This window comes from Cyprinodon variegatus, unplaced genomic scaffold (genome assembly GCF_000732505.1).
Source record: "Cyprinodon variegatus isolate N-32 unplaced genomic scaffold, C_variegatus-1.0 Scaffold227, whole genome shotgun sequence".
Lineage (NCBI taxonomy): Eukaryota > Metazoa > Chordata > Actinopteri > Cyprinodontiformes > Cyprinodontidae > Cyprinodon > Cyprinodon variegatus.
The window spans coordinates 970,521-998,202 of NW_015150680.1; the positions used below are offsets into that span (position 1 = coordinate 970,521).

At 35.5% G+C, this 27,682-nt stretch overlaps 3 protein-coding genes across 4 annotated transcripts in view; 1 reads left to right on the forward strand and 2 right to left on the reverse strand.

The window, feature by feature from the left end:
• The window catches only part of exd3 (exonuclease 3'-5' domain containing 3), a 54,117-nt gene extending 49,023 nt beyond the window's left edge, over window positions 1-5,094 (reverse strand). Inside the window, exons 1-2 of one of the 2 annotated variants that reach the window (XM_015381058.1) lie at window positions 4,860-5,094; window positions 2,206-2,277 (exon numbers count right to left, since the gene is read on the reverse strand). In XM_015381058.1, coding sequence (XP_015236544.1) covers window positions 2,206-2,251 — 46 coding nt within the window. In that variant the 5' untranslated portion in view covers window positions 2,252-2,277; window positions 4,860-5,094. The remainder of the gene's footprint in view (window positions 1-2,205; window positions 2,278-4,859) is intronic. The other variant, XM_015381059.1, reaches the window with a different exon arrangement.
• A 611-nt stretch (window positions 5,095-5,705) lies between these two features.
• On the forward strand, window positions 5,706-13,756 carry cdc37l1 (cell division cycle 37-like 1). The gene is made up of 7 exons (XM_015381002.1): window positions 5,706-6,053; window positions 7,337-7,636; window positions 7,715-7,808; window positions 7,987-8,102; window positions 8,891-9,013; window positions 9,218-9,388; window positions 12,767-13,756. The coding sequence occupies exons 1-7, from the start codon at window positions 5,949-5,951 to the stop codon at window positions 12,884-12,886; spliced, it is 1,029 nt and encodes a 342-aa protein (XP_015236488.1). The 5' UTR covers window positions 5,706-5,948; the 3' UTR covers window positions 12,887-13,756.
• Window positions 13,757-17,433: 3,677 nt separating this feature from the next.
• On the reverse strand, window positions 17,434-26,438 carry ak3 (adenylate kinase 3). Its single transcript, XM_015381070.1, has 5 exons — window positions 25,711-26,438; window positions 23,545-23,664; window positions 23,174-23,346; window positions 21,607-21,725; window positions 17,434-17,603 (listed from the first exon to the last, which is right to left on the reverse strand). Exons 1-5 carry the CDS (start codon window positions 25,856-25,858, stop codon window positions 17,492-17,494), a joined length of 672 nt encoding a protein of 223 aa, XP_015236556.1. The 5' UTR covers window positions 25,859-26,438; the 3' UTR covers window positions 17,434-17,491.
• Window positions 26,439-27,682: the final 1,244 nt, after the last annotated feature.

The following is a 27,682-nucleotide window of genomic DNA, read 5'->3' on the forward strand; positions in this document are numbered from 1 at the left end:
TGTCTGCAGTTGGATTAAACTACCTTTCTTTTCCCAGTGGCTGTGTGAAAGATGAATAGCAATGAAGTAATTAATCTAATTGTGGCAAAACAATTTCATATGGCGATGTTGAAAATAAATAACAAACGTTCAACTTCGGTTTTGTACTGCATTCCTGCACATCCGACAAGACACAGTAAACACACATATAGATCCCAATAGGTAGGTGCCGCATTGCCTAAATATTAACCCTGCAAAATGTGCACGGATATGCAGTCACTCAGAGAAATTTAGTCGCATTGACTTCCTTCTTTATAACGGAAGGGAAAAGTTTTGAATGCCGTAAAGCAGTCTGCACCTTTGTAGTTGTTTTGTATGGCAGGGTTACTGCCACCCTCCTCAAAGTTTCATAGTGCTGGTAAAAGCAATACTGATCAACTAGTTGTAAGTCGACACAGATTTACAAACGTTATGAAAATATTTTATGAAAGTTCCTTAATGTTGGTTTAAAAGAACTCCTGATCCCTAAAGTGGCATGACTTGTCACACCACATAATTTCACACAATGAAATACTACAAAGTATAGTAGTTATGCATTAAGTTGACAAAGACTGGTATTATGAGACATCCCTGTCATGGTTCCATCAAATGTCCTTTAATTTAAACCATTTGAATGGCTCCAAGGCCCCCTATGCCCTTCTGTGGGCTTCCCTGCTGTTATACACCCCACTCCTGCCCATTCATCCCCCTGACAAGCGCGCAGAGACTATAATGTGCACAAGGACACACACAAACACAAACAGCACAGCCCACTTCAGTCTCACTGTTTTTATGAGAAGAGGAATGTTGAGCATGTAGCTTCTTTACGATCGTGGCTGAAGTGCGAATGACAGAGCTGGAGGCACCCCCATTCATTACAACATAATAACCCTATTACCACATAGAATTACACAGACAACCATCGAGTGCATGAACTCATTCACCTCTGGGAAGGTGAATGAGTTAGTAAATTGTTAGTTTTACTTTCCTGTAATCAAACCGAACACTATTTCATTCCAACTATTGCAAAACATCTGCAGAAATATGTACGGGAGATAAAAATCAACTGGCAGCTCTGGCTTAATGTTGTCAACCAGCTGTCTGAGTGATAGAAACACCAAGATCAAGTATCTAATTGAGGCATTTGGTGTTACTACAGCCACTAGAAGGGCTTCAGTGTGACTTGGAAGCCTTGCAAATGGCTCAAACCCACTGGACGGATGCCACAACATTCTTCAACAAGCACTTCTCTTCTTTTGTGCATTGTCAAACATGCTAGAACATAATCAAGTAAATGAATAGAATGGCAGCATTTGGAAATTAGGAGGCCCATTAAAGAACTGTTTACATGTCAGTTGGCTACTTAAAGCTGACCTACTACAAGCTGAAGTGGATTTAAATCGCTTATAAATCTAGATTGACAAATCCATTTGGAAAAGGGGTGTCATTTCATTGTTAGAGCCTGTATTTGATTGGAACAAATTGGATTTGAAAGCAGCAGATATATTTTCCTTCTATAAAGTTATAAAGATATGTTTTTTTCATCCCCACATCTAAAATTAAAGCTGAACTAAACAGAACTGTTTTCTGTAGAGCTTCAAACTGCCGATAACACCCAGATCTTTCTTTAGGAAGACTTAGGAGATACAAGAACTGTATTTAAAACATGCTCTGGCTTTGCTCCAACGAAGAGTCATCATTGTTTTATGTTAATAGTAGTTAGTCTGAGCATTTAACAAAAAATGAGGGTGTTCACCTTATTTGCTCCAAATATTAAAGAAAATTAAAGATATTGGGTGATATTGGAATGAATAGGGTGGTTATCGTTACTAAAACTGCCATCTTTTGGTAGGTTTTTAAGGTCTACTACGTTTATGCACATATCTCATGAGAAGGGGTGATATAAGAAACAAATGTAAAATGCCAAACTGACTTTAAACAAAAAAAAAAATATTTCAAATTTAAGGTATTTCAATTAAATAATGCTATATGATGTACATAATGCAGATTTTATGTAATAAACTGAAAATATAAAAGAAAACATCGGGAAAAGTGCATTGCAATCGCATTATAATGGCAGGTAAATAAAAGTTGGACTAGAAACCTGAACTGGTGGTGCTAGGATGAAACTATTAAGCATATGTGTTATTACAAAATTTGCATGTGCAATGAAACCGAGGTACTAACCCTTATCCTTTGTAGACATATGGTCCATCTCCGTGTTTAGATCCATATGCTGTCGAATAGAAAGACAGGAATCTGAAAGGAAAATCAACAATAATATTTCAAAGTTTTAATCACAGAATAAATAAATCACCAAGCGAAAATATATTATTCAACACCAGTATGATGAATGCAATTTTAAACTGTAATATTAATAATTCATTGTTTCCTAAAAACACACAATAATAACCATTGAGGATGTGAATATCTGGAGAGAAACCAGAACTGATCCGTCTGCTTGGCCTCCTCTATTAGTCTAGATCTGTCATCAATTAAATAACAGACTTAAAGACTAATAAACATTAGTTTATAGACTTTACTAAAATTAACTACAAATAATAACTGTTAATCTAACATAAAAACATGTTTATTTAATACAATACTGGTACTTGGGGAGAATTTTATCAGCAGTGGTGTCAAAAGTACAATCATTTGTTGCTTAAGTAGAAGTATAGATACTACAGTTTAAACACTCTGGTAAAAGTTGAAGTATCAAATTGACCTCTTTATTCAAGTAAAAGTGTAAAAAGTATGTGCTTCAAAAACTACTTAAAGTATAAAAGTATAAAGTAACCTTTAAAAGAAACAGCCAGATGCCACTACATGAATTGAAAGCTAAATTTTTCAACTATTTTCAAAAAATTCTTTGAGAGAGGGTCAAGGGAGGTCCTGTTGGTCTCCATCTCTATCTCCCGATACTCTCTCGCCTGTGTCCGACATTTCAGACATTTCAACATCTATTTCTGAATCTGACATTGTAGCATGGCATAGACAATTCATATTTACAGTTTGAAGAACACCTGCTTGCTTCTGATTATTTCCTTTAGCTATCCAATGAGTGTTTGCGTTATATGACTCATCCAATTACACTAGTTTTCGCTAGATGTGGATGGCGCCAATGATCTGCATTGGATGGAGCACATGACATGAAATAAATATTTAGAAACATTAAACCGAAGCCAAGAGTAACGAGTAACGTTTGTTTTAAAAATGTAAGGAATAGAAAGTACAGATACTTGTGTGAAAATGTAATGAGTAGAAGTCAAAGGTAGGAAGAAAAATAAGTAATAGAGTAAAGTATAGATACCTAGAAATTGTACTTAAGTACCGTAACAAAGTATTTGTACTTGTTACTTGACACCTCTGATTATCAGTAAAACATCCAACTGTAATACATGTACTGTGATGGTACATCATCTTTTTATTTTCCTCCGTCATCATGACATTCCAGCGACTCACCATGAGCTTTAATTTGGTTAAATATATATGTATACATATTTTCAAATTAATATAGTTGAAAAGCAAATAATGAAATTACATTACTTGGAATTTTTTATAAATTCATAACAGCAATAACAGTGGTGCTGTAAGGTATTCTGACTTTAATCTCAGAATTCTGACTTTAATCTGACAGTTAACAAACATGTTAGCATCAAGCCGTAGCCATGTCTGTTTTAGAGACTAGCTCTCTTGTTTTAATCACCTTCTGCTCTTTCATTAATGAAATAGCATCACCGGTGACGCCTCGAGCACGTAAAAATTTGCCTAATTGCGTCATTTTCCGTGTTTCTGGCCCTCCCAAACAACTCACATCTTTGTCAGTAAAGCTGAGTGCTCCCACATCTCTTCCTTCATGGTTCCCATCTACAATAAGATCCGTAATTCTGAGATTAAAATCAAAATTCTGAGATTAAAGTCAGAATTCTAAGAGAAAAAAGTCAGAATTATCAGATTTAAGTCAGAATTCTGAGAAATAAAGTCAGACTTTTGAGGAAAAAGGTCAGAGTTCTGAGATTAAAGTCAGAATTCTCAGATTAAAGTCAGAATTCTGAGGGAAAAAAGTCAGAATTGTGAGGAAAAGGGTCAGAATTCTGAGATAAAAGTCAGAATGACTTTCCCGCCAATATTAAACTAAATTAGAATTTAAAAATCAGTCAACTTTTTTATTTTTTCATTTCCCAAATCCTCATCCGTAGCATCGCTAGATAGAGTCAGTAAGAAAAATATCTAGAGGGACTTGTCGTGTGTTCAGGACTGTTTGTGTGTCTAAAAATCAAGCTTTGACAAAGACAATATAATTCCTGCTGCAATTCTGTGCAGCTACGTGGAAAAAACTGTGGGAACAGAAGCCTGAGAAAGGGCATGATGCCAACTGGCTCCAACGTTTGGTTTCAGAGTGAGGTTGTTATTTAGTCCTGAAGTCTGGTTGTTCCCCCTGTCTGCAGGCTCCGGAGGCGGAGGCCTTTGCAGCTCGGAGCTAAGGACCAAGTGCAGAGCAGGATGACGAAGGAGGAAGCGTCTATTTGCTTTTTAACTCCACCTCGTGGTGAGGAACTTGTCCTACTCCTTTATGTGAGGAAGCAATAGCTTGTCATGCGCAACAACTGGATACATTATATCTGTATCCAGCCTCTTTGAACACACAGACACGTTAACAAAATATTCAAGATGTTTTCTAATTAATTAGCACGAGTGAGTCAGGATAAGCTAGCAAGAAATGTAAAAACTTAGCTAGGTTGACATGTTTTACAAGAGTAAGAACGCCCCGGACAGTTGTTTTGAGTCAAACATGTTTCATTACAGCAAATTATTAATTTTAATAATCTTAACGGACTCACCACTGACTATTTTTTGCTCAGTTACAGCAATCGTCACGCGAACGTGAGCCTTTCACAATGTTTAGCTCACCATTAGCGTCTGTCAGGGTCAAAGTTATCCCTGAGCTTTGTTTGTCAGGCAGCTCTACCTACAACTCTTCACATATTGGAAACCGTTTGTCACCTGTAGACCTTAAATAATATTAAGCGGAAATAAGTGTATAGTATAAGTTCATGTATTTTACCTCTTACGAAAAAAGGCTTAATCAAAACACGCAACTGCCTGTAAGACCAAAAGAAGGAAATTATTACTACTGTGCGGAAGTTTACAATAAACATACCCCATCTAGCGGCCGAGTGTTGTAACAACAGGCATGTTCTAATATTTATAATATTCTTTATCGACTTAATATAAGAATAATTCTGTTTTTCGGAAGCGTCATTATAATCTCAATGTAATCTTCCTTTTGTTAAGATTGATGGATACAAGATTTTAATGCAATACTCAGTTTAATTGTTAATATTTTATGTATTGATTTTTTATATTTATTCAGTTGAACTTATAGAACCGATATTTTAAATGTATTTTTTTCTTTCAAAGCATATAAAATAATTTCAAACCAAAATTAAGTGCTTTGCAAAATGATTATGTAACGTGTGAGTGGTTTGATTAAAGTGGAATATAAAAAAGATAAGCTCTCCAGCAAATTACAGCGTAAATGGGTAATATATTTACTTTTTTTCTCTTGACTGAAGATAGAATTGGCCATAAAAAAAAACAACGAATTTACTAGAAATAAATAGAATTTTGTAGAAAACAGTGTGTCACGTGGTATACGCTGTGTTCGCGTGCACGATACGTCATATCCCAAAACAGCTGCACTCTGATTAGTTGGAGCAACGGTTGTTATTATTGTTTGTGAGACCGACGCACTGTTCTATTGAATCATACTTCCAATTTTACCCTCAAACCGTTCAACCCACTCTTTATATCCGACACTGCCGTGGCGGAGGGCTTAATATAAAAGGGCCAAACTGTGCGGGGTTCCTTAACCGTTGCTAGCATTAGCTAGCACATCAAACGGGCAAACTACTGTGAGAGTTGCAGCCATGGCGTGGATGGGACACGGAGCTCCATTTCAAGCAAATGGTGAGCAGAATAACGACCCAAGTCAGTCGATGGGACGTTTTGCTGGTTTCCATCCCAACCAACAGGTAAAAACGCTTTAAATCTTATTAGCCAAGCTATTAGCATTCAACTTGAACCCATATCAAGTTCCCTTTATCAGATGCTAGCAAGCTAATAGTATTTCAGAAGGGTTAAAATTAGACAGAAATATTTAAATTACAACTAGTTGTACATCAATAACTGTTTATGCGACTATTATGGTCAGATATCCTTTAGACAGTGTATACAAATCTAATATTTGCAGTGTTTTAGAAGTAGCTAACAGAATCAAAGATAGATTTTCTTTTGCACTTCGATGTTTTCATTGAAAATAAAAGCAAAAAACGACAATAATCGGACAAAAGATTGTACTCAGAACATGGATAGGTAAGATCGAATGATGGCTCATTGTAGTTGCTGAGGGGTTAGTAGATATGAACTGAATAAGTATACCAATTTAGAGGGCTAATTTTAACTAAAAACAATATGTTTTTGAAATTTGTCTTAAAAAAAACAGAATATATTATAGGCAAAAATGATCACTCAGATATTAAAGAAAAAATGTAAATCTGTAAACAGCAGGAAAAACTTTATGGTGCATCTACAGCAGTTATACTAATCATTGTTTTCTCAGAAGTGCTATCTCATGTATCTTCATTATAAAAGATGTCCTGATGCCATATTGATCAGGCTTGTTCTAACATCCCACAAATACTACATTAGTTAAAATATGTATGATTTCTTCATGATATGTAGTATCAGAAATGGAAATATTAAATCTTAACATCCGGAACCATAAGTCATCTCTGTACATTGTCTAGATTTAAGGTTGGGTACAACAAACCAGAGCCTGTAAATGCATGTTGTATTTAACTCTGAATACATTGATCTGTAAACATTTTAATTTGCATCCCTTGTCCATGAAAGTAGGTAGGTTAATTTAAAGGTGTGTTTGAAATCAACTCCCTTGTAAATCTAAATCTTGCGAGACCTGCTCACAAAAAAATATCTACCTTTTTTATTTATCTTTTTTTTTTATTATGCAGTAAAATTGAAACTTCTCTATGTTTTAATTCCATCATGAAGATCTCCTCCTCTCTAAGAATTTATGTTGTTTGCTAATATGCTAGATTTTCTGCATGATTCATTTTGTTTTTTACCTTGTTCTTTTAGAATTTTAAGTTGTCTTTACTATTACAGCTTACATTTAACTCATTTTAGTTTCAATTTACGTCACACTGTTGACAAAAAACTCCATTAGCATCACGTGTTGCCTCTGAATCTCATAACTTTTAAAATGATAAAATTTCCCTTGATAAAATTTCTCTAGACACCATTGTCCCCCCTTTGTGGCTGCCCCATGGCGTCACTTTGCCAGAGCCAACAGCGCTGTGTGAAGGCCTCCATCGTCTCCAGCTGGAGGCTGGCTGAAGCGCAGGACCAGCTGTGCTCTTTGGGAGTCCACAGTTCTGAATCGCTGGAGCAGGAACGCGCTCGAACCCTCGCTTGTCCAACAGAGCTCACAAACACAGAGCAGGAGTGGCGGCGCAAGGAGAACTTGCTGGGAGGTCCAGAACCGAGCCGCAGTCCCGTGCTTGGTGCCACAGGAAGTTGGGACGTTTTTGATAAGGTAAACCTTAAAGAGATGGAGTTTGTCACTCCTGTTTCTTCTTTACATAGACCTTTTTTTTTTTTCTTCTTCTTCTAGAGTATATTTAATTTTCAGCATCAGTCTGTGGAAATGGATCAGGACAACTGCAAAACGTTTCTTCAGAAGTATGAACAAGAGCTCAGGCATTTTGGTGAGTGAAGCACACAGGATAAATCCAGCGTTTTTCTCCTTTAGGCAAAAAAAGCCCTAAAGAAGTAATTTTGCTATGATCCTTTCTTTAATATTTGGAAAGGTTTAGACTACATTATTTTTTATATTTTGTGCTTTCAGTCCTTAAATTTTGATAAGTCATGAATCTGTTGTTCCAGGTATGCTACGGAGATGGGATGACAGTCAGCGATTCCTCTCACACATGCCACAGCTCATCTGTGAGGAAACTGCTAATTTTTTAGTCCTGTGGTGCATTCGATTACAGCAAGAAGGAGTAAGTAGCATGATGGTGGTATTGCTTTTATAATCATCTGTAACCAAAAGATCCAAGAAACACTAAACAGCTCCAAGTACAACCAATATGTAGTTTTGTTGTAACGCACATGCATAATGCACAGAAAAAATAATTGCATACTCAAAGATATCTTTAGGCTATGCATTTTTTTTTTTGTTTACACTAAATGTAATAAATTTAAAAAGCTGGTTTTAAATGATGACTTTAAGTGAAAAAACATATTCAATTAGCATGGCATTGTGTAAAGTTCTTACTTTTCCTTTTGGAGATTAAACAAAAAACAAACAATACAAAAACTAGCTCAATGTTATCTGTATGTTTAATCAAATTGTATACTGCCTTTATTTAATCTTAATAGATGTACTGATGCTCTTCCATTATGACTTGCATTTGTTTATTCTAAACGTATTCATGTTAACTGTATGTTTGCCCCGTTGCCTGTCTCACCTGATCACCAAAACAAATCCCCCCGAATGTGTAAAGTACTAGTAAGCAAGAAGAGTTTTGTGATTAAGATTTTAGAATTTGAAAAGACATGCTCACTGATCACCAAAATTAAAACCCAACAACATATTCAAATACTGTACAGAATCACATCAATTACTTTGTCCTGACACCTGTAGCTTCAATGAGCTTGATTTTTTTCATCCATCAGACACTGCACATTTACGGTAGGTAAAGTCTTTTTTTTTTTTGTTCTTGTTTAAGGAGGTCAAACAGATATCCTTGTAATATACCTTGATTGTTTTATGCTGTTTGTCTTCCAGAAAGAAGCACTTATGGAGCAGGTGGCGCACCAAGCAGTGGTTATGCAGTTTATCTTAGAAATGGCTTCAAATTCTCAGCAAGATCCCAGAGGCTGCTTTAGGCAGTTCTTCCACAAAGCCAAAGTAAGTCACATAGTTCAAGTATTCTAATCTTAAGTCTCACCTTAGCTTTATACTGTTGCAATGATACAAGCGAATTTATAGAGAATTTATAAAAAAAAAAAAAAAAAAGCTTTTTCAGCTTAATTTGCTCTTTCTGTCTCCATTTTTCTCTATACCATTTCACCTTTTTTTTTTATGTAATTGTATTTTTTTTTTTCTTTGCAGGAGGGACAAGATGTGTACCTTGAAGCTTTTCATGCAGAATTAGAATCCTTCAAACAGAGAGTTAAAGAATATGCTGCTAAATGTAGAAACGATGCTTTGAATGTTGACCAGCAGAATGATGGCACAGGCTACAGACCGAACACCAAAGGAACAACAGACTTTATATCACAGGTACACACTGCTACATTTACTTAGGCACCACTTTGTCTCGTGACTTCTTGTAGTTATCCTGTTCAACTGATAGGTGGCACTAAAAAGCATTTTTTTGTGTGTTTTTTTTCATGTTGGGACCAGTGTTGCTAATGCCATTACTTTTTAATTTATATATCTTCAAAACGTGTTTACTTTTTGAAAGAAAGGGCATTTTTATGTTCGGTTTAGCTCATGTGGCTTCAGATTGTTAAAGAAATTCTGGATGTCTATGTTTTACAAACTTCTTTCTCAAAAACCTGGTGGGAATGGGAAAGAATTTCCTTTTAATTAAAATCACGTAAGCCTCTTTAATTCCCTGTTTTTTGTTTTTGTTTTTTTCTTCACATACTTTTTTATTTTATTTTATAACCCATAAAATCAAAGCAGTATATTTTGAATTTTTCTTTAGATATTAAACATAACTTAGATGGAATATTTTACTTGCAACCCTTGGTATTTTTTTATGTGCTTTATAGTTATTTGAGAAAAATGGAAAAAAAATGATGACATATATACATTTGTTTTAAAACGGGTTTTCTTAAAAAAAAAAAAAAATCGGACAAAATTTCTATGAAACTGCATGTTGCAAGTATCATTTTATTTAGATCAGATCCATGTTAACAAGGATCAATGTCTCAGGTCATGATAACAAGTTAACTTGCTTTTTCAGATCTAAAGTGACTGAAATTGAACCTCAGTTGAACCAACATATCATTATTTATTAAGCAGAAGCTGCCCAGGCGTCTCCATTCGGGCTTTGTCTTTTTTTAAGGCCACCCTTCAAGAAACCTTTTTTCTTCCTGCTAAATTCTTTCTTTGACAAAACTTTGTAATCCTTCCTAAACAAATATCTTTAGTTATATCTATGTATTTACTTAGGAGTAAACATAACTGAGTATATCTGTATTTTAGTTGATCTCTTAGATCACAAACCTTTTGGTCAAGGTTTCAGTTTGTTAGTATTCCCACTTCTAGTGGGATTGGCAGCTGTGTGAGCTGTTTTATGCTTATGATTAAACTTTAAGGGTTTTGTTTTGTTAAATTGACACCTTCCAAATTAACAGAAAGCAGCAGTCGCTCCTCTGAGGTCATTACTAACATATTTTTAAAATTATTTTATTAATCCCAGAAATAAATTGAATGTGGCTATACAATATAAGCTGCACCTGGCTGCTCCTTTCCTATTATGATCAAGGCCAAAAGGGTATATTTATGTTTTCCTGACAGAACTCTATGTGTTTTATTTGACCTTTATGTGTTTGATTGGAGTCTGTATATATGTTTTTGTTTTTTGCCCACTTTTAGTTGAATTCAGATTATATTTGATCTGGCAAAAAGCATAATTGAGTGTTCTGGTGCAGCACTGGAAATGACAGAGGCTTTACTACGTATGTTGAAATATTGCTTTGTTGTTGTTTTTTGGCAGTAGATTATCATCACTTTAACATCTGGGAAAACATTAGTTTATTGCCAACTTTTATGTTTAAAAGATTGGTTTTTAAATGAGCTTACATATTTAATCCATTTTATCCACTTTATAAAATCTGGATATGGATACATTTGCTTCCATGGACTGCTGATATTGTTGACAGAAAAGGAGAAAGTGCTTTGAACCTAATGACAAACATGGCTCTAAAAAGTACATTACCTGTCATTTTGTATAAATTCAGAGCACTTATTTAATGAAACAATGCCTAGACCTGCAGTATATCTTTATTTAAGCACACTGTTTGGTTCCTTATCAGTTTTAGTTGAAGTTAGTAAGAGCTGCTGTGGATGGTCCAAGGACCCACTAGTTGCAAACGTCTGGACTAGGCTCTTTAATATTTCTGGACCAACTGAGATCCTCCAGTTTTGAAATCTGCTGTTCTCTTGTAATTTAATCATTTAATATACAATCATTTGTTGTTAAAGAAATGTATCTCTTTATTTAGTTTGTAAAAAGTTTGACATACGTTCAACAGGATACAGCTATTTTCTTAAATGCATTGGATTAATCTTCTGAAATCTCTTGTAATTTGAATTATTTCAGTGATGCTTTAGTTTTGAGACTTTTGATAATATATAAATGTTTTAACTGCTGCCATCTTGACCAGGGTGCTCTAGTCCCTCCTGTTTGAATTGTTAAAAAGTATGGTGTTTTCTGGGCTATAAGCCACTACTTTGTCCCCACATTTTTAACCATGCAGCTTATAGGAAAGTGCGGCTTTTCTGTGGATTTTTCCTAACCACAGGGGGCGGAGATCAGAGAAGAAGGGGCTTTCATTTAGCACAAGCCCATGCTAGCAGCAGGCACGACTGGGAGCAAACACCCCTAGTTTAGAGATTTTGTCTTTTATTTGCCGCATTAAAGCTTTGATACCACTGAAGAGACTGCAACTCCTGCAAAGCTTAAATAATAAGCGAAAAAAGCCCCATCTTTCATTAGAAGCTCTTACAACCGACAAGCTAATTGGAGCCAAGGTTCTTCCTCGTCCCTACTCTAGTGGGGATATGTAGAGCACCCCCTAGAGGTTTGTTGGGGGACAGTTCTGTAGATATCAGCGGCTTATAGCCAAGTGCAGCTTATATATTTGTATGTTTCCTAGTAAAAAAAAAATGTGTGGGTGTGGCTTGTAGTGAGAGCACTCTATTTCTGGAAAATAAGGTATATAAGTTAAAACTAAACTACGCCCCTAAGGTAAACTAGTTCATATAAATTCTTATTCATTCTCCAGAATGTATTCTTCCTGTCTATTCTTTTAATTAAAAATCAAGTTTATTTAGTGAGGACCAAATCCCACTGTAGACGGTTCTATCCAAGCTCTTATCACTTTAAAGGAAAGCAGCCTTGTGGCCAAAAACTCGTCTACCTAACTGATATAGATTAATCTAAACCAGAGTGTAGAAACAAAGGATTTACTTTCTGGTAGGAGTTTTTATACTTGCAGTTCTCTTTGACAAACCTCCCTATAGCTAAGATACAAAAACAAGCTAGTTTGCCTCATTTTATTCAGCAAACTTTTCATTATACTTTGAAAAGGCTTTTGTTAAGCTGGGGAGAGATCGGCGGCCACATCCCCGCTGCTGGCCCCACACCGTGATTAGTTGCCAACATTTGCTCAGCAATGGAAATCCTGCCTCTCAGGATAATGAAGGATGTTAAAACTGGATTATGATGCTTTTATTTCTTGATGTTGTTGAATATAAAGCTTATTTTTAGGTTCTTTTTTTTTTTTTTTTTTTTTTTTTTTTTTTGGGGTTGAATAAATTACATTCCAGAGCTGTGTCTGTATGCAGCTTTTTAAAACGTTTTAGAAATACTGACATTTATAGTCTGATGTATTTAATCCTTTTTTCTTGTTTTTTGGCTTGTAGGAGGATGCTGAATACAAGATGAAGCACTGTTTAGAGGCAGGACTGTGGACGAGTACAGGGAAATGGACAAAGGATGACGCCACAGAAACAGAAGACAACCGGATGATGGAAATCTCTTAATGACCGTCACTCCAACCCTGCTCTTCTCCCATCTCAGTCCTTTGTCCACGTAGGAACAATCTGAGTTTGTAAACCTCCATCCAGGACACCAGGCGGATACACGGCTGCAGAGCAGGAATAACTGGAGAACTGATCCGCTTGTTTGTTGCATCTTGCAGCAGAAACAGGAGGAAATTATGTTTTGCTAATGACACATTTTGTTGAGCTTTGGCTTTAGCATTTGGCTCTCGCTGCAGTGTGGCCTGCCAGCTAGTGAATGCATATAATGTGCAGCAGTGTAACCTTTTCTTCTGAAAGAAGGAAATAACATTTTGCACACTTAGTTCAGAAAATACAAGAGATCCTAAAAAGGGTTGGTGCAGCAAATCAGGACCAGGTCAGAAACAGTTGGCGTCAAAATATAGACAACCAGAAAAAATTGGAAGACTTTTGTTTTATTTCAGATACAATAATGTGGAAATAAATTCTTCATAATTAGGTTTATCATTAGCCCATTTGTTTAAAACTTTCATAAACATCTGTTCCTAATTGCTATACATACCGCTATCTCCATTTTACAAATCATGTCCAGTGAGGGCCTTAGTTCCCAAAACAATCAGAGGTTTCTGCCTTAGGATCATCTACAAGGAGCAGCTAGAGTGAATATGTGAACTGGAGCAGTTTTTGTTGTGATAACCAGAAGTAAAATAAATAATGCATTTGCAGTTTTGGGGGATTTATTTATTTTTATTTTTGCTAATCACCGGATTTAAAAAGACAGGATGCTACCACAACAAGATATTCAGCTTTAGTCTGCCTTCCCCATTTAAGGTGGCCTGTTTTATGGCTTGTGTGGTGTAATAAGATGAATAATTGAAAAAGTAGCAGGTTTATAATAATTATAGTGGCCTTAAAACACATGTGTGATCATTGGGTTGAAGTTTGATGGATCTGCAGAAAGGCTGATGCACTTTTAGGAAAGATTATTGCAATTATTTTACATCACAGAAATTTCTTCATGTCGACTCTAAGGCCTTTCGATCAACTGAATTTAAACCTTTATTATTACATCTAGCAAAACAATATACAGTATATTTCAATTTTCAGCATTCTTCATACAGGCACTGTGCCTTGTAACATTTTCACATTACAAAGACAGGCTTTTATGTCCTTCATTAAGATTCAATGACTGTGGCAAATTATGCTGAGTCTGTGATAAATAGTTTTCCTGTCAACTGTTTGTTTAAACTACCTTAATTTAGATGTCTGCAGCTCTTCCAGTGTTACCATGGGCCGCTTGGCTTCTATTGTGTTTAATATTCTCCTTGCCCAGCCTGTATTTTTTGGTGGACAGCCTTTTTGTAATCATGAATCAATCCGAGCTCTGTGAGATGCATAAAGCTTGAAACGCCAGTTTATGATTTAACTCTTTTTTAAAGTTCTCCACAATTTTAAAGCTGAGGTCACCCTGCTATGTCTTCATGATTCTGATTGGATTATAGTGTCTAAAAAGAAAAACGCCTTCACAAAGCAGCTGTTTTTATCCTGAGATTAAATGACATGCAGGTAATCTCTATTACTAAAAAGGAAACATGATGCTTTGGATTGTATTTAGGGTTATTAGATTAACAGGCTGTGCATGCCACACTTTTCAGATTTCTACATGTAGAAATCACAAATATACACTGTTTGTTCTGAATGAAAGGTGAAGAAGGGACTGTACTAAACGAGCTTAAGAGGAAGTTTTTCTTTTTGCTTTCACCCTTTAGGTCTTTTTTACATTTAAAGAAACTGAACTGCTCACTCTAAAATGTTTGAACTTAAGGCACCATACAAATTTTTTTTATTACATTATTGGCTTAGACTTTTAAAGTAGTGTTTCAATGTTTTCCACTCATAAAATTTGTGCATGTAACTTTTGTTACCCGATGTTATCATTTTAGGAAACTTTTTGCTTTCCCCCATTTTTCCAGTTCATTTAAACAACTGTGAAAATTAGCCCTGGTTATATGATTGTTGGTCCTTTCCATTTTCAGCATGTCTTCCTTTGTCCTCACTGTGGAGCTTTTACCCCAATAATGTGTTTTCTTTATCTGATCCCATAAGAACAATGGTTCTTATCTGATAAAAGCTGTAAATGTTCAAACCTGCTGAGTAGCACAATCACTGAGATGTTTTCCAGTTATGGGAATGTAATCTGTGACTCATAGCAGCTGGGTGATTCATTGAGTTTTTAGCAGCGCCATCATCTCACCACAGACCCCTTATTACCTAAACCTACTCTGCATTCAGCTACTACAGCAGATAAATAAAACTACAGACTGAAATGCTCTAAAGTTCAATAATTAGCTCTGGTCAACTTTACTACTGTTTTCTCTCTACAATACAGGGAAACCAAAACAGTTGCACATGCATTTAAATGATTCATACCGATTTTTAATAACATATCATCTTCCAGGTAAAATCTCTATTTTAGGACAGGTGTTGGTCTTTTTTTTTTTTATCTGGTGTCTCTGGCATGGCCATCTAAATTAAGGGTTTAAATTTGTCAGTTTTGTTTAGTATTTTGTAACACTGAGCCACTTTTATTTTCAAATGCTGAGATCCTCTCTATATAGTGAATAATGCTGAAGTTAGCTTTTGCCAAATGTGTGCTGTGACTATTGCCACCACTTCTAAGATAAATGCCCTAAAATCTCACATTTAACGAGTGTCTGTTTTTTTTTTTTTTTATCACTGAGCTCTGATTTTGTTTTTCATTTCCCTAACCAGTTTGACAAAAAGGGAATCAGTTCTCAAAGTTTGTTTCGTCTTCTCTTCCACAGAAACCTTTTGAAAGAATAAAATGCTTTTTACAGAGATTTATCCTATATGTTCACCTGATTTCCTCTGAATAGCTGAATCTCAACTCCAGGATTTTTGCAGATTTTGCAGCCTATATTACCATTTAGGATGATATGGCAGTGATATGGCAGTTTATTTGTTAGCATTTCTAGCTTTAACCATCAGCTTGTAAGAATAAAACAAGGTTACTAAAACTGGACCAAAAGTCAGGCGTAGCATATATTTATTTTATTTCATTATTAAAAGAAAACGGAAGAAAAAATAATTCTGAACTAAATGTTGATATTGTTTAAAGTAAAGCTAATTTGTTGCACAAATACCAAAACAAAAAATAAAACGCACACTGTCAACTCATCTTTACTATCGAAATTTATTGTTTTTACTCCAATAGCCAAAAAAATAAAGATTTTTGAGTTTGGAACTGTAAATAATACACAACTAGAGAGTTTTGAATTGGAAAATGAGCAAATACTTTAATTATAGGTTGGATATTATTATTTTTAGTGTAAGATTAAAGCTGATGGAATAAAAAAAACAAAAGTAAAGCTTTTTAGAACCAAAACAGTAATGGAGTTCTGCATGTCTGCCTTTGATCAATAGGTATAAACTGCTCTAACAAACTCATTAAAGGGTATCTTATTAAAGGAAATGCAGTCATTCAAGTATATAGTACAACAAGTTTATTGCAATTCATAAATATCCAAGACGTGAAAAGATCGTTTTTGTTTTGCATTTTTACAATGCATGGAAGTGTTTAGGAAAGTAGAACAATCACATACAGTGCACTGCGTTATTAAGGCTTTTTAACAGGGCAAACATTCAGAGCAATGTGCAAAAAACTGCAAGCTAATACCTTCCAACATTTAACCCTGTATTACTTGTGTCAACGTATGTTTGTGTTTTTCAGCCATCTGGTCAGTCAAGATAAATGCCAACAATTGCTTACAAGAAATAATGTAGTTGCAACTAGGAATGGCAATGAAATTCAAAGGAATGGAGTGTTAAAGAGGCATCATTAGTAAGACTTGACATGGTTAAAATAAGATGTTATACCTTTTTTAAATTTACAATATGCATTAATGTTAATATAGAAATGATTTAAACTGGTCCATGATTATCGGAACAAACTATACCTTTTTTCAGACTGCCAATGAAGCGCGGCAAAGGCATAAACTACACTAAAACCAAACAATTTGATCCATCTAAAGGAACTAGAACTAGAAGAATCAGATATGCACTCTTATTGTAACACTACAAAATAGTTGCTTCTTATCAAGGATTTATCTTTTCTTTTAAAGTCTGCTGTGGATGTTTAGCTAATGGCAGTTTGTATGTAATGGGATTACATTTAGAGGAGCTTAACCTGGTCATGGTCACCAGGACATACCAAAACAGCTCCTGCCTTCTTCCTGCAGCATCTTGTGCAAACTAAATCCCTGATGTACTATTGTAAAACTTCATGTTCAATTCAGTCATTATCTTCTGGATTTATAAAGGCACAAAGTGGACATAGTAACAGCATCATGCTAGAGGTTTTGCAGACACTCATCCGAATTTCCCCTAAATTGTTTCACCGACACAGTTCAAAGATTAGATATAAAAAAGACTAATGTAGGTAGTAGTCTTACTTAGTATTTAGTAAAATAGATAAATCTTCATTTACAAATTTAAAGGCTTTACCTTCATTAAACACAAATTATCCATATTCAATTATATACATTCTGCAACTTGATTGGACGGTTTTCCATTAGTAGCCTTCAGGTAATCTTTGTACTTCGGCGGTTATGCAGCTCTTTGACTGAGGGCAGAGAACTTTCTGTGGAGGAAAGCTTCAACGTGTGGCCATATCTTGTTGGTTTCTGTCCCCGTAAAGGTCTCCAGCACACCTTTACTCCTGAGAAGAAGAAAAAGAAATGCAGTGTAAAGTTTGCAATGTTCATAAACATTGTTAAAGAAAAATAAATAACTAAAAGTCTATACATCCTGTTTAAAAGTCAAGTTTGTGATATAGATATAAATGTCACATTTATCCTGTGCAGCTGAAAAGCAAACGTGTTATAAGAAAGTTAAATGTGCACAACCTTAAACCAATATTTGGTTAAACAATCTTTAGAGTCTGTATTCAATCTTTAGAACATAACCCTTGCATCAAATCAGGACGATGTCAGATGAGCTTCAGCGCTTATTTTTCTGAAGCTTTATGATTTCATTATTTTATGGCAGTTTGCAAATGTCACAAAAGTATCTTATTGTTCAAAGGTATCGTTTGGGATAAGGGTGGATGTGGAGAATAGATATTACAGTTTGATGGATCTATAAAAGACTGTTACAAGCTAACCTGGATAAATATTACCTTTCATTTTAAACTGTCATTACACTCAAGATTATTTGACTTGACTATTACCAACCCATAATGTCTATTATTTGCTATTGTCAAAAACCTAATGTTATAAAAAGAAGAAAAAAAGGTATAGAATGATAGATTTTTTTTCCTTTCTTGTTTAATGATTAGTTTATACACGGTAAATGTCAAATTATTGACGGATGTTTCTTATTTATCACCGTCTCATCTTATTTACACCAAGGAAATCATTTTAGAGCCCTGCTGTAGTTCTGCAAATCATGCATAGAGTGCTTCGTAAAAGTCTCTTTTCTCATTTGATTATTAGTTAATCATTAGACATTATGTGGATTTTATAAAGAGCAAACGCCAAATTGCATCTAATTATAAAGTGATAAAAAGTGATTGAATATTTGGATCATTTTTACAAATGAAAATATAAAAAGCAGCTTTGCATATCTGTTCATAATTGTGAATTACTGTTTATAAGTACTTGTATATCATAGTATTTATTCAAGTAGATTGACTACCATTGCTTGTCACACTTTTTAGGTTTTATTTTATTTTTTTAAGGGAAAATTACTAAGGCTTTCTCTTTGGTTACACAAGTTTAAGAATACGTAAAAATGTGTGGTTACAACATTTTAAAAAGTCGAGAGGTTTAAGGGGGAGATAGAAGTCATATGATTCCTTCTATGTTTACCATCCCTCCTCTAACCTCACATGCTGGATGCTGAGGCTGAAAGCTAAAGTCTTCCAGTTTTATTGAGGAAAAGAAGTGAAAAAACTTCAAAAGTTACTCTTTTTATACTGATACAATAGCAGACAGATTCCAATTCCAATTTTCAAGTGGAAATATTTGCTTCTCAAGCTTATGATGTAGACTAATAAAAATGTTATTGTCACTTTGTATACGCAGAGTGTATGCAAAACAAAATTTATTCCGTAAAAATTCAAAAAATATCCACTGGACTTGGTTTTCAAGATTTGAAGACGTTTCGCCACCTCTCCAGGAAGCTTTCTCAATTCAAATGTCTGGATCCGCAGTGAGTTTGAGTCTTATATAGACAACGCCTTGTATCGCTTGGAAACATGCAATGGTAACCGATGAATGGGTCGTTAGTTCCATCGTTAGCCTGTAATATCTGAACCTGTCTATGATTCTAGGGGTCGGTCGTTAAAGGGGGGATTGCCATTAAGGGGGGGATTGTCTCCCTTAATGGCAATCCCCCCTTTAACAACCGACCCCCTTTAACTCACTGCGGATCCAGACATTTGAATTAAGAAAGCTTCCTGGAGAGGTGGCGAAACGTCTTCAAATCTTGAAAACCAAGTCCAGTGGATATTTTTTGAATTTTTACGGAATGACTTTGACCTGGATGACTGAGAACCTTCATCAGCAAAACAAAATTTAGTTTTATACATCTTTCAGAAAGTAAATGAGCAGCAGCTTAGCAGTGAAATGAACATTTCCATTTCATAAAATGCAGCTGTGATCAAATGTAAACAGCATGGGAGAAAAAACATGGTGCAAAAACGCATTGATATGGAAGTTCAGAGCATTTCAAGACAAATGTAATGGTGCAAAAATGCATTATTTCAGTTTGGTGTATTTCCTCAAATAATCTTAAAGAAGCTAAGCTAACACAGGTAAACAGTGGCTGACATGTTGTAATATCTTTTAAGCTTTAGACTCGTCCATGTTAAACTTAAATAATGAAAATAAGGATTTTACTTTCTTCATTTGCTTATTTAATAGCATGCTAGGTAGTGGAGAAAAGAATAAAAGCTACCAGCAAGCTGAAAACCAACAATAGATGAAGAAAACATGTAAGTTGATCATGCAGTGGTGACGATGGCAGTAGGTTTTAACAGAGGAAGACTGTGTCTTTGACATTAACTTACCAAGTCTGTGCTATAATCACAGAGGTGTATGGGTACTATTTTTTTGTATAAAAATTTAAAAACCGTATCAAAGGGTTAGATATGCTGAAGCAAAAAGGGTTACAATCACCCCTGGTCTCCTTACAGTACACGTGTATAGAGACTGCACGTTTAAAATAAACATTTACATGTTTCTGTCTACTTGACATTAGGAAGAACACAGTCCTCCCCATCCCCCGGTGTATCCTTTGGAACGTGATTCTTAAGCAGCTACTTGGTCACTGCTGCTGGAGAGGTCAGGGTTCATTAGCTCTGACCCTTCCCCTACATTGAACCATTTTCTCCATGACTTAATGCTCAAATGCTGATACCCCACCCAGAGTTGAGTGAATAGGAATCCTTTAAATTGGTTAGATAAAGCAAAAAAAAAAAAAAAAAAGAGAGAGAGAGATAGAGAGAAAAAAATGCATCCTGGATCCATTTCTTGTGAGGAATTAGTTAAAACGGTGAATAATAAAGACTCACTTGTGCTTCACTTCCAGCGCTCACATGATAGGCCAACCAATATGTGATCGTTTCTCTGGTTTACCTCTGGTTTCTGCCTTGCTTTACTAAATGCAAATTAACGGTCTGGGAGCTTAAAGAGAGATCTTAAAACCTCGAAAAAATATAAACATGTTTTAATGAACTGATTTGTGCAAATGAATGCAGATTTTGTTGAAGCAGTCTGATGAGCTTTTTTAAACTCTTAATTACCTTAAGGCAGTGTTTCCCAACCTTTTTTGACTTGTGTACCCCTTTGAGCAATATTACTTACCATGAGTTCCCCTCTCAGTCAAATGTATTGATGATTTTCCAAAAGTGGAACGAACGTACAATAACTGATTATAAAACAAAAACTACTTTACTAAATCTTTTAACCTGAGTATTTAATTCTTAGGCATTGTATTCTTTCCATCTAAGATAAAAAAAACACAAATATGTTGCCTGAAATTAGTAAGGAATCAAAAGTAAATTTCAAAAAAATCATATTATAAACCTTTATTAATAAAGGTTCTCTGAGTAACTAACTCCCTTATAATCACATTTAAACTTGATTAATTCTGAGCAAAATACAGAAAAAAATCAAAGTCAGACCTATTTAATTTGTTTGACTTTGTTTTTATCAAAACACCTGAGCTGCTCTGATGAGCTCCGATAGCTCAGTGTGAAAAACAGATGATCCCAGGCTGTTCTTTACTCCAGTCTGTTCCTCTGCTTGGTTTTGTTGAACTCAAACATATAAGAAAAACTTACTTTTTGGTTGATAAAAGCTTGTTTAATGTTTGAATTGGATGCTCACAAAGCAGAACAGATCCCAGCCCTATTTTATTTTACTACCTAAGAAATCAAATATTTTCATGTACTCCCTGCAATGCACATGCGGATCAGTAGGGGTATGCGTACCCCCAGTTGGGAATCACTGCCTAAGGGTGTCGTGAAAAGCTTCTTTAACCAAAAACCAACCAGAAATGTTGATATTTATTCAACAATTCAGATATTATTTGCACACAAGTTTCCCCTATTATTTAAAAAAACAAAACCACAGATTTGGAAGAAAAGAAAGGTAATATTTGACTCTGTTTAAATTATCTTTGTCCTATAAATGTTTTTTGTTTATATTTGGCTCTACCTGTAGTACTCTAGGACGGGCTCTGTTTGGTTTTCATAGGACTTTAGTCTCCTTGTGACCGTCTCTGGTCTGTCATCATCTCTCTGGACCAAAGGCTCTCCAGTCACATCATCCAAACCCTGGAAACAGAAGATTAAAAGATGCCATTACTTCATTTATATATCTTTAACTTTTTCTACAAGTGTTTGACCATATTTGATGAAATCGGCAAAATGTGGGCTTTGCTTAAAAAGCGAGCTAAAGCATTAAAAGGCATTCATTTAACAGTTTATTTATCATAACTTTTTAAGATTATTATCTTATTAGTTTAATTAATTTATGTATATAAGCATGGATATTTGATTAATAAAAAAACTTAAAATATATTTAGTTTTGATTTCTAAATGATGCAATTAGAAATATCTATTTACAGCTTAAAAGGGAAGGAAAGGAGACAGAAATCTAACTTTCTGAGGAGGCCAAGAAAATATTGTCTTATTTGTCTAGTATAAAGAGGAAACCACTGCATACTTAGCTACTTTGACCCAACTTGTTCTGTAAAATAGTCCTGTGCCAAACAGGACCAGAAGCATCCAGCCCTGAACCACAAAGGTGTTGCTTGCCAACAATGAACAGGGAACCGTTTATTTAGAGATGTTACAGGCGCCACACATGACTAAGAGAATATAAACTATAAATAATCTACCTAACTTTTCTCTCCATTTGAAGAAGAGCTTATTTGTCCATGTATTTCCCATTTTAATATTATTTCAGTTTATGGCAGATTCTTTTACTTTCCTCCCTCAGCTGTGGAGTCGCTGAAATGTTAATCAGAAGCACTGATTAGAGAAGTACTTCAAATGATTTCATGCATCATTTTATCACCTCTAGCATTTGTGCTGCCACTGAAAAAAACAACAACTTATAAACCATATGTGCAATTTAAAAAGAAAGAAACAACACTCATTGCATTTAATGGTAACCCTGGTAGAGACAGCCTTATGATAAAATCTTTATCATTATCTAAACCTAAAAAAAATCTATTGAAAAAATAATGATTCAGTGAAGAATCTTCTTCTATGTTATTATTGTGATCATTTAAAATTTGGTTCACAATTATTACAATCTTCCAAGTCCTACATATCCTTTTCACCGTGATCAAGAAAGATCATTGTGAAGAACAACTTGTTAAATGTTCTGCTGTTTGTTTTTGTGCATCCTTTCATTGCTCATTGAATCACTACAAAGTAGAAACTTGTTTTTTTCCCCCCCATCTCCATTTTACAGTTGAGCTTTTAACAAGGTCAGATTAAGCAGCCGTGGCAGCTGTGACCTGCAGAACCATTTGGCAATCTCCCTTCTGCCTGCAGCTATATTCCACCTTTATGCTGTTTTGAGTCAATACAGCTTCTCGTCAGAAATCAATATTTATTCAATCTGCTTCTGGGAAGCTTTTCCCACGCAAAACCCACAAAAACAAACAAACTATTCACACTTTTAGAAATAAAGTTTTTTCTCCTGGTTGTTTGATTATTTTTATACAGTAAACATCAGATATACTGATATATGTCGAAGAGGGGATAATTACAGGAACTTTAGGTGGATTGAAATCAGTATTATAGACTCTGCCACTTGGGATGTGGGTCCAACGGGAGGTCAGCCTTTCTTTGATGGTCTGGAAAGGTACATTCAGGTTGATGACTGTATCTATAGAGTAGGCATGATCAAGAGCCTCCGCCTGGGACACAGTCCGAGGAAACCCTGGGAACAAAAGACAGATAAACAGATCTAAGGAGGGCAAGTGATCAGGTGGAAAAATACAAATCTGCATACATGCAAGAAACAGTGAGATTAAAAACTCTCTTAAGTGGTTTATCTATAATTAAAAATAAGTGTTGATAGCCCACCTCTTGTGAGCTGATCTTAAACAGGCAATATTGATTAAAAAACTCCTAATACCATCAAGCAGCCAGCCATTGTTGTCTATCTTCCTCAGGTCGTTCAGGATGAGACGGGACATGATGTCATCAGGTACCAGCTGTCCCTGATCGATGCAGGACTTCATTAACAGGCCGAGCTCTGGTGCAGACGAGAACAGAGCCATGAGATAAAGGTCGTAGTTTAGGGTTCAGACAATGATTGTTTCAATCCAGCTTTAACAATCTCTAAGCTTATTTAAGTTATTTCCAATGAGGTTGTAAAATGTTTTGTATGTTTGACCTGGATTTTTTTCACAGATTTGTGATTAAAATTTCAAACAATCACCATCAAAATATAACCAATAAATAGAGGGAAGGTAAGAATGAACTGTTTTTTATAACACTGCATTATGATTGCAAACAATGCAAAGTTTGTGTGAAAAGGACGTTTTTTACAACGGTAAAAATGTGTTTCACACAATTCAAAATACACAAATATTACTTTGAAACAGAACAAAGAAAGTTCAAAAGCAGGCCTCTGGGAACCGTTGAGCTCTTAGATTATTGTTTTATGATCTGTTTTATGGTTTTTTTTAAACCTACAACTTTATCTGTGAGCCGTCCATGTTACCTGGTCTGCATGGGACTGATGTTTGTTCACTTACAAACTTCTGAAGCCTTCATAACACCGGCTGTAATTTTCTAGAGGTTCATTTAAACACAGCTGGACTCTACTTGCTATTTAGGCAACTAGATGAATTTTATTTAGGGGTATTAGAGTAAAGTAGGCCAAATACAAAATTTTCTATTTTGATTCTTTTATTTTTTTTATTGTTAAATCTAATTAGAATGCACAAGTCTGCATTGAACTTTCACATAAAAAAGTAATTAACGAAATGAAAACGTAAAAGTTTAGCAGGACTGAATCGTTTTACGAGGCACTATGCAAAAGAAAAAAAGCAGGGCAAGGCAAGGCAAGTTTATTTGTATAGCCCGTTTCAGTAACAAGAGAATTCAAAGGGCTGTACATCAACAAAACTTACAATGCAACAGGAATAAGTACATTCCAGCAGCACAGTGGAGCAAAAAAACTTACGGATAAAGGACATTTGAAAGGTGAAAGCCTTTTTTTTTTTTGCTTATTCATTTTCACTGATGTAGGTCAAAATCCAACTGAAGGAAGTGATTTTCTAACAAGTCTTGCTGAAACTTCCTGACTGCTGCCGACGTGAACACGACACAGTGCAAGAGGTCAAACTTTATAATCAAACACAAGAAGAAAACTTCAAGGTTTTCCATGTATTGGTTTAGAGAAACTAGGTCAAACGCCTCCAGAAAAAAAGTAAAAGGCATCAGTGTAATTCTAACACGATCGTTAAGCAAACCTTAAATACGAAGAAAAGACTTAAACCTTAATCTAAATATAATGGAAAAGAGCAGCACAATCAAAGTCCAAGGAATGATGTGGCAATTTCAATTAAGCATTATCAGTACCCATTTAACAAAAGGCACTAAATATGAATCAATGTGTTCAAATAACACTTTAAAAAACATGCTTGCAATGGATTATGATTACATTTAAACTGAAACTTAATGCACATTTACTGAGTAAACATATTACTCCCTGTGGCCCATATCAGCCGTTATTAAATGCTGCTTTATTATTGAATCATTATAGATGAAGAATTTAAATTTAACCGGTGAAACTTGCAGAGGAATCAAGCCTCCAGATTTAGTGTAGATGTGGCATCCTCTGTCAGTATAGTGGATTCTCTGTAGTGCAGCTGTTATAGAAAACTTCTTTATCAGCAGTCCTCCCAGGGAGCAAAAGTTCAAAGTTACACCTTCTTTTACAGCTTTTTTATAGTTTCCACCAATATGAAATTAAGAAGCAGGGGCCGCCTTCCAAAGTTCAGGTGTTTGGTGTAAATGTTTGCAGTATAAACATAAAAAAGGACACCTATTAACCCTGCAAACCTGTTTTAACTTAAACTTGAGTTTTATCCCCCTGATCTGAGGTATGTAGCTGGAAGATAAGAAATGTATAAGGGTGGTGCTCTTATCACAGCATGCAGAACACAACTAACTGCCTTTTTCTGCAAAATGAAACAGCAAACTTTGAAAGGAGAGTGAGGAAAAGTACAGGGAATTTATAAATGATATAGGGAGAATATATATTTCTGATCTTTTTTTTTTTTTATCTTACCTGTTTTTTCCTTGATGTTGGCTCTTAAAATGTCCCCACTAGACATGTGCTGCAGTCCAAAACTTTTGGTAATGCGAGCTGACACGGTTCCCTTCCCCGATCCTGGAGGTCCCATGATGACAGCGCGGATCACTCTCTGCAGAACCATGATTCCCAACAGACGTGCTGCACAATTAAGAGTTAAACCCTCTTCTTGATTGCTTCAATCACACTGGGTCGAAGCAAGTAGAAAGACAGATAGTGTTTTTTTTTTTTTTTGCAAACTACGCAACAATGGGGCGAGTCTTAAAGCAGGCAGTGTGAGTGCTCTGTTCCTTGGGCTCTGCTTTGACTAAAAGGAGGAGGAGGAGACAGAGGAGGATAAAGGAGAGCAGAGCCAGCTCAGCCAGCAAAGGCAGATGAAGATCTGTGCAGGAAGAATAACATGTGCAGAAACAGACTCCCTGTTTCACCGCTTTTGCTTTTAATAGCGATCCTTTTATTGTATAATGCGGTTATATAAATGGTGTGCGGAGCTAAGGAAGCATGTAGGGAAGCTCATTAATCCTTTCCCAGCCTCGATGCTTTTGATCGAACAAACCTGCAGCTCTGCAAGAACGAAAAATTCCACCTGCTGAATCACATTGGCCAAAACCATTATTTAGTGAAATTAAAAATATACAAATATGAGCAAAAAAAACGTGCGGTTGTACCACTGTTTGGGTTAGGTTCCTTTGGCAATTGTTTTAGCCACGCCCATTTAGAATTTAATGAACGGCCGCCTATGAGCGCCGCTGGGGATTCGCTCTTTCACAGGCATCCGGTGGATGGCATGGGCTTTGGTGTCAACCAGGAGGAGTGAGTTGTTTTTTTTCCCTCTCTCTTAAAGGGATAGCTGCGTACAAGGACGAGAAAAAATAAACCAAAAATTAAGAAAAAACTCACTACAAATCTAGTCCTCAAAATATCACACCAATTTATGTTATTTTCTTTAAGGTGTCATACATTTTCCATTGGGTACTTTTCTAAACATGACTATGCATTCCTAATGATTTTACAGCGTGAAGTACCTTCATGCAAACACCAAAATATGTCATGAATTTCTGACAGAATCGGACTATTAAAGAGGTAATTTTCTGCTAAACAGCCTGTGATCTCTAACTAGTCTCCAACTAGTCCTTTGCTCCTGTATATTGTTAGCTACTGCAAACATAAATAGATGACACAAATCAGGATTTTAACTGAATCAAAGATTTCCAGAGATCCATTGATAGTTGGTAAAATTGTCTCTATTTATGGCCAAAGTGGGCAGGAAGGCAAAGGTATGCCTCAGGAATGCCCTGTGAGTGAACTGAGACAACGACTCGCAATGCGTCCGGTTGCCTTGCCGGATGACTAATGGAGCGCAGCCAATTTATGGCGATAGGAGCCCTTTAAGAGCACAGGTTTTTAAACCGGAAAACGATGTTGGGTTACGAATGAGAGTAAAATAAAGGGTAGTTTCGCAGTTCTTTGGCTTTGGCTAGACCAGGGTCTTCAATGTTTTCCAAACCAAGGACCCCCCAGAGGCTTGGCCAGAATTTTTTTATAAGGGTGGCCAGGCAATACCCAATGTACACTGAGGGTGACTGAAAGCGGATCGGCACCAGAACCTCAGGGTAAATCTACACTGTTCCAACAGGAAAATTAACAAGCACAACATCCATATTCGCTAAATAAAGACAAACTATACTTTCCAATAGCCTTTGCTAACAAATATACACATACATTTCAACATCCATGCTTTCTAGATAGTGGCTTTCTAGTATAGTCGATACAATTCTCTCAGGTTTGAGTTCTGGGGCAAACATCTCTTCCTTTGTCATTACTTACCTACTCTTATTAACAATTATTCTGCATAAAATGTATATTTACAAGCACTAATATATACACAAATTGATTATTAAATTCTTATTAAAATAGTTATTTATCTATGGTTTCACAGAGGACTCCT

Excerpts from the sequence above, each read along its gene's own strand:
- ak3 (XM_015381070.1), bottom strand. The coding sequence starts at position 25,858 with ATGGTTCTGCAGAGAGTGATCCGCGCTGTCATCATGGGACCTCCAGGA. Across the intron at positions 21,726-23,173 it reads TCAATCCACCTAAAGTTCCT|GGTTTGGATGATGTGACTGG; the intron begins GTAATTATCCCC and ends TTCTGTTTCCAG. Across the intron at positions 17,604-21,606 it reads CCCGTCCTAGAGTACTACAG|GAGTAAAGGTGTGCTGGAGA; the intron begins GTAGAGCCAAAT and ends TCTTCTTCTCAG.
- cdc37l1 (XM_015381002.1), top strand. The coding sequence starts at position 5,949 with ATGGCGTGGATGGGACACGGAGCTCCATTTCAAGCAAATGGTGAGCAG. Across the intron at positions 6,054-7,336 it reads GTTTCCATCCCAACCAACAG|ACACCATTGTCCCCCCTTTG; the intron begins GTAAAAACGCTT and ends AAATTTCTCTAG. Across the intron at positions 7,637-7,714 it reads GTTGGGACGTTTTTGATAAG|AGTATATTTAATTTTCAGCA; the intron begins GTAAACCTTAAA and ends TTCTTCTTCTAG.